The sequence below is a fragment of the Otolemur garnettii genome, unplaced genomic scaffold (genome assembly GCF_000181295.1).
Source record: "Otolemur garnettii isolate 467f Iridium unplaced genomic scaffold, OtoGar3 scaffold00218, whole genome shotgun sequence".
Lineage (NCBI taxonomy): Eukaryota > Metazoa > Chordata > Mammalia > Primates > Galagidae > Otolemur > Otolemur garnettii.
The window spans coordinates 444,945-451,915 of NW_003852613.1; the positions used below are offsets into that span (position 1 = coordinate 444,945).

The 6,971-nt window shown below is 48.9% G+C and overlaps 1 protein-coding gene across 1 annotated transcript in view; it reads left to right on the forward strand.

Moving 5' to 3' along the window:
* UBE2L3 (ubiquitin conjugating enzyme E2 L3) overlaps positions 1-6,971 on the forward strand; it is a 69,471-nt gene that overhangs the window by 21,223 nt on the left and 41,277 nt on the right. Inside the window, exon 2 of the mRNA XM_003801686.2 lies at positions 4,261-4,356. Within this exon, the coding sequence (XP_003801734.1) occupies positions 4,261-4,356 (96 nt within the window). The remainder of the gene's footprint in view (positions 1-4,260; positions 4,357-6,971) is intronic.

Genomic DNA, 6,971 nt, shown 5'->3' on the forward strand with positions numbered 1-6,971 from the left:
TGTTGTTTGGCGGGTCCGGGCTGGGGATTCGAACCCGCCACCTTAGGTGTACGTGGCTGGCGCCTTAGCCGGTTGAGCTATAGGCGCCGAGCCTCTCTGTATGATTTGAATCCATCTTCTTGGAGATGTTTTTCTCAGTAGAGGCATGATTGGTATTTTGGGCTAAACAGTTCTGTCTGCAGGGCTATCTTGTGTAATGCAGGGCTTGTGGCATCTTGGTCACTGATAGTGCTGGTGGTTCTTGGCTGGGGCTCCAGGGGACATTGGGAAATCGAGGTGGGGCAGTGTCACAATGCCTGGTATACGTCTCATGAGAAGGGCAGGATGCTTAGGTGCATAGCCCTGCCTGGATGCTGGTAATACCCTGTTGAGAAACCTCTGCGACAGGGTGCATAGCATTCCCCTAAGATGACAGGCTTGTTTATCTCAGTTTCTTTCACTTCTACCTTATAATCAGTTCCTCCTTATTGGTTAGAATTATGCAAAGGAGGTGCCTCTTCTGTCTTTGGAGAGCTTGATTTAGGAGCAAAGTATGTTGAGAGTTTACCTGGTAACCCTGCTTCGGGTTCTCTGAGCCTCCCGACTCTCCTGTCCTTACTGTCATCAGCATGGGTCCCAGCTGCCTCTTCTGTGTGTTCATTCATTTAATGCATTCCTCTTTCTGCCAGGAAGTGTGTGGCTGCCTCCTAGGGCAGGAGTGCTGTTATTGTGATGCCATGGATCTCCTTGTTGTCCTAGCACTGATAGGCGCTCTCCCTGCACCCTTGCTCACAGTGCTCTCTGCCTCCTTCATCATCGCTGAATGAGACACAGTTTTTCACTGCCGTGTTGTACTTGAGTGCCATCTTGCCATATTTTTGCAATTCTTGTGAGATTTACCTTCCTGGCTTATCACTCATAGTTCATATTGTTAGTATGGGGATTTACAGATTATTATTATTATTATTATTTTTTTTTTTTGAGACAGAACCTCAAGCTGTTGCCCTGGGTAGAGTGCTATGCCATCACAGCGCACAGCAATCTCAAACTGTTGGGCTTAAGAGAGTCTCCTGCCTCAGCCTCCCAAGTAGCTGGGACTACACGTGCCTGCCACAACGCCCAGCTATTTTTTGGTTCTAGTTCACATTGTTGTTTGGTGGGCCCAGGCCTGGATTCAAACCCGCCAGCTCTGGTGTATGTGACTGGTGCCTTAGTTGCTTGAGCTACAAGGAGCTGAGCCAAATTATTTTAACATTTGTTTTTCTACCACAAATACTGGGTATTGCCTCTGACATTGTTTGTTTCTTTCTTTTTTGCAGTTTTTGGCCAGGGCTGGGTTTGAACCTGCAACCTCCAGCATAGGGGGCTGGTACCCTGCTTCTTTGAGCCACAGGCGCTGCCCCCTTTCTTTTCTTTTCTTTCTTTCTTTTTTTTTTTTTATTTTGAGAGAGCCTCACTTTGTCACCCTTGGTAGAGTACCATAGTGTCATAGCGCACAGCAACCTCAGACTCTTGGGCTCAAGTGATTCTCTTGCCTCTGCCTGCCAAGTAGCTGGGATTACAGATGCCTGCTAAAACGCCTATTTTTCTTTTCTTTCTTTTTTTTTTTAAAGAGACAGAGTCTCACTTTGTCACCCTTGGTAGAATGCCGTGGCGTCATAGCTCCCAGCAACCTCCAGCTCTTGGGCTCCAGCTCTTGCCTCAGCCTCCTGAGTAGCTGGGACTGTAGGCTCTTGCCACAGCGCCTGGCTTTTTTTTTTTGTTGCAGTTTGGCTGGGACTGGGTTTGAACTCGCCACCCTCAGTATATGGGACCAGGGTCTTACTGAGCCACAGGTGCCACCCTGCCTGGCTATTTTTTTTTGTTGTTGTTGCGCTTCTCATTGTTGTTTAGCTGGCCCGGGTCAGATTTGAACTCGCCAGCCTCGGTGTATGTGGCTGGCGCCCTACCCCTGAGCTACAGGTGCCGCCATACCTGGCTATTTTTAGAGATGGAGTATCTCTCTAGCTCAGGCAGGTCTCCACTCCTGAGTTCAGGTGATTCATCCACCTTAGTCTTAGGCGTGAGCCACCACGCCCTGGCTTATTTCTTATTTTTAAGTTCAAGGTTTTACCTGGAATATTTTTTTCCTGGCTGTATTTAGTTTGAAGCATTTTGTAAGGCCTCAAGGAACATACACGGTATCTTTTGTCCCTAGCCAAATATCTTACTCTAATATCTTGAGCAAAGGACCAGAAAGCCAAAATAGAACTTTGGTACTATATTTATAGACACTTTTTTTTGTGTGTGTGGAATTAAAATGGCTTTATTCCCCCTGGTGCAGGTGGGGTAAGATTTCCAACCTGCCGGGAAGAAATCCACCTATGTAGACTTCTTCCATCCCAGCTCCTTTTGTCCTTCTTAACCCTAGTTTCTCATCCATTCACTAACCTGGTCATTAAGCAAATGTTTGTGCACTACCAAGAGCTAGACCTGGCAGTACTAGGGCTTCCTGATCCCTGCCCTTGCTGAGTTTATGTTCAGTCTGGGGAGTGGATGAGTGGTAGAGTGGGCAAGGTCTGCATAATCTCCAGAGGGGAGTTTCTCATGAGTACTGGGCTAACAGGACCAGGTGACAGGTTGGAGAGATCTCTCAGTTCTGTCCTTTCTCTGGAAGAGAGGCAATTGCACTCTACCCACCTATGCAGGGGTCTCAGTCCCTCCAGCTAGGTCCCTGCTCACAGCACTACTGGGCTTTTCTTAGAAAGGAATCCATCTCTTAGCACTGCAAGGCATCTCCTCTCACTGCACAGCTTGTTAAAAATCCCATGTTCAGGCTCTACCCACATTTGCTGGGTCAGAATTCCTGGGGCTGGGCCCAGGTCCAGGTGGTTGTGGTGGGCAGACAGTGCTGACAGGCATCCTGTGGGAAGACACTTGTGACTGTTGCCTGCTGGGAGGCATCATTGTGTCCCAACTGCCTCTTCCATGTTTGTTCACTTAATGCATTCTCCGTCTCTGGCTGCTCTGGGCCTGGTGCCCAAGCATCCTCCAACTTCGTGATACTGGCTCAGTCCCCCTCTGCCTGCGTGGTCCCAGTGTGCCATATAAACTGCTGCTGTGTGGTGAGTGTGGGGTGCAGAGGCTCTTTGAGGCTTGATATGGGGGTAATACAAGCATCTGTGCCATTGTGAGTGGTGATACCACACAAGGATGGGCCTTCCCAGTTCTAGGGGGATGTGTGCTGTGCCAGAGAGAGCTTTGGCAGAGGAGGCAGGGCTCAGTTGGGTCCTGCCTGGGTTGCAGGGGAGAAGGCACCTAAGAGATGTGAAGGAGGCTGATGCTGGGCTGAGGTGGTATAGTGGCACTCTAGGGGCTGAGAGTGGAGGATTGTTGGTGAGGCTGCTGTGCTGGCAGGAGGGTGCATAGTGGGCAGCATGGGTTAGAACACCTGTTGGACCATCACTTGAAGTGTTGGGAGGTAGCAGGAGATGTCTGGCTTGTGCACAGTTGAACAACAAGTGACAGACAGTTGTAAAGACATCGCAGGGTCTTGATTTTTGTGAAGTTGTTCCTTCTGGATAAGTGGTATTTGGTGCATTAATTATATAATAAGCAACCCTCATGTTTGTGAGGGGTCCTTTTTCTTGCAGCATGGCTTCTCCTTCATTTTCTGCAGCTCTGGGTTTCATTACTTCTGTTTTACAGCTGAGAAAACTGAGGCTCCATAATGGTTTCCTGCCCCCTTCCCCATCCCAGATGGGATAGTTTGTGCTGCATGCCCACACTGAGGTGGAATCCTTCTGAAATCATGCTTGGAGTGCTGTGTAGGGAACTTGGTGGGCGTTTGGTGGGCGTGCATCTGCCTCTGGTTTGCTCCTAGTCCCAGGAGCTCTCTTCTTTGTATTCTCAGTATCTGATATCACCACTTAGTCTTGGAGGAAGTCAGGTCTGTAGGGTCCCAGTGTAGCCTCTGCCGTGTTTCTACTTGCGCAGGTTGCTGAAGGTGTTTAAACAGGCCCTCAAGCAGCCCAGAGAAGAGCTGGCATGTCTGTACAAGCACGTCCCTCTCTTGTGTCCAGGGGGCGCGCTGAGGTGGGGGCCTTAGTGTGGGGCATGGGTAGAGCTACCTCGTGGAGGGGACCATGCCTCCTTAACCACGCCAGACACAGTCTAGCCCTCACTCCCGAATTGTATCATCGCTCATGTCGTCACTTGGTTTAATTTGAGGGATTCAGGAGGGATCTTAATACGTGGTGCTTTTCCCTATTTGACACCCCTTTATGCTTTGTTAATCAACAGGAGCTTGAAGAAATCCGCAAATGTGGAATGAAAAACTTCCGTAACATCCAGGTTGATGAAGCTAATTTATTGACTTGGCAAGGGCTTATTGTTCCTGTGAGTATTGAACACTTCCACTTCTTATCAGATTATTCTTTAAGGTGATACATGTGCTGTTGGGCATATCTCTCTGCTCCTAGGTATCTCTGTGCTCCTAAGTAGGCTCCTAGTCTAGGCAACCAGCAGAGGCACAGAGAAGAGGGCTGTCGCTCTAGGGTCATAAGGTAGGGAGCATAGTCTTAGGTTCCTGAGTAGAATCCCATCTTTGCACTGGTTTTGTAAAGTTACGGGGGTCCCAAGCTGTCCCGATCTGTGGTGATTGACAGGGAAACAGTATGTTTCTCTGCTCCTCTTGTCTCCTGGCTTCCCTGGCTTCTGTGTGCCTGGCCTTATCTGTCAGGAAGAGACCTTCTTTGACCTCTTTTGGGAGAAGGCAAGGATTCCCTTTTGCTTTCCCCCTTGGTTTTGCATCTGTTTCCCTAACCCTGTGGACACCTGTGCTCTGGCTTTACATCTGGTGCCCTCCAGCACATGCCTCCCATGTGTCTCAAATACCTTTTCCTAATTGCCCTCGTGTTCCCCTCACCCCATGATCCCTTTCCTCATCTCTCAGACTCCTGCCTCTGATAGGCTCTGGTTCCTCTAACTGTGGCTTCCCTGCACCGTAGCACCCTCTTGTTTGCTCTTTTCTCCATCCTTTGAGCCCTTCACCTCTCAAGAGATGTCTCCTTTATTTAACTCTAGCTTGCAGTCCCCATTTCTCCCACCTTCCTGAAACTGCTTAACACGAGCCCACAGGTTCCTCTTCCCTTGTCACACCTGTGGGTTGACCCCAAGGCTCTTGCTTGCTTCCCAGACTTTTGGAACCTGGGCAGTATCCCAGCCCCCAGCCTGTGACCAGTGTGACACTTGCTTCTTCCTGCTGCTGCTTCCTCACTTTTAAACATAGGTCTTGTTAGTCTCCTGCCTTCATCTTGTTCTGTTTTGTCTCTGGGGCCCCTCCCAACATCACAGGTATGATGCTATGTGTGAAGGATTCTCATGCCTCCTGTCTCTATTACTGGACCTGTACATCTGTCCACCAGGTGGCCTCACTTGGCCACTGTGTAGCCTTCCAGCCCCCCAGGCTCACAACCGTGACCTTCTGACTGAGTGTGTCCCCATCTTTCCAGGTCTTCTATACCACTTACTTTCTCTCCTCTCTTCACATCTTCCCTGCTTTACCTGTTTGAGCCTCAGGCCCTTCCTTGTACCTGACCAGGTCTTGCATTTGCATGTCATCTTTTCTTATGGGCAGATTGGCTACTGTGCCAAAGTGGAATGTAGACCATGCTTGTGGACATGTTTTCTTCTTGAAGCTGGTTATAAGGGCATGCCTTTTAAAGAAAAAATCATTCAAACTTGATCAGCAAATACTGATTGGATTTATAGTTTATTTTCATAATTATTTGGGTAATGAAGGAAAGTACATGCTCAGAGTGTTTAAGCCCCGGAGTTTCCAGTCCACTTTTTGAGATGAGACCTTTAGATTTCTTTATACTTGCTGGTGATAGGGCTTGGGGCACAGCATGTGATAGGCCAACCTGTGACTGAAGCTATTGCCTGCTGTAGGGACCTGAGGATGGCCTGGACTGTCAGACCACCTGTCTCTTTTCTAATTGAGACTTTGTATCTTCCTGACATAAGAATAGAACACTCTGGGCCCAGTGGCTCATGCCTGTAATCTTAGCACTTGGGGAGGCAGAGGTGAAAGGATCTCTTGAGCTCAGGAGTTTATCCTGAGCAAGAGTGAGATCCCATAAATAGAAAAATTAGCTGAGTGTTATGTATGCTTGTAGTCCCAACTCTTTGGGAGGCTCAGACAGCAGGATTGCTCCTAGGAGTTTGAGGTTGCAGTGAACTATGATGATGCCACCTTACTCTCTCTGGGATAACAGTGAGATTCTGTCTCAAAAAAAGAATAAAACCGTGGGTGGCGCCTGTGGATAAGTGAGTTAGGGCACTGGCCCCATATACTAAGGGTGGCGGGTTCAAACCTGGCCTCGGCCAAACTGCAACAAAAATAAATAGCTGGGCATTGTGGCAGGCTCCTGTGGTCCCAGCTACTTGGGAGGCTGAGTCAAGAGAATTGCTTAAGCCCAGGAGTTGGAGGTTGCTGTGAGCTATGACACCATAGCACTACTGAGGGCCACAAAGTGAGATTCTGTCTCTTTAAAAAAAACAAGAAAGAATCAAATGTTAATCTGTGGCTCTTTGGAAAATAAGAATGAATGGGTGGTTTTAAGCAGTATGGTTTGGGCAGTCTTGCCCTATGAGTTCAGTGGCCTGAAAGCCTGTAAGCTGGCCCCAAGGGTAGCTTGCTGTCAGCAGGCCCTGCCCCAGCTCACACCAAGGCCTCCATCTGGTTTCATGTGGGCATAGCCTGCGGAACAGTGGGCTAAGGTCCCACTAAGCCAAAGGTGGAGGATGGCTGGTGATATCACATTGTACTTGGACTGAGACTCTGGGGAGTATCCACGACACAGCCTTAAGGGCCTGCATTCAAGGAAGCTGGGTCTGGAGACAGTAAGCCACTGTTAGGGCTGCTCTTATCCCTGTGCACATTGCTTTCTTTTCAGTTCCCCTGTCCCCTAATTCTAGGCCTGTTGGGTTGGGAAGCATTTCTTCCTTCC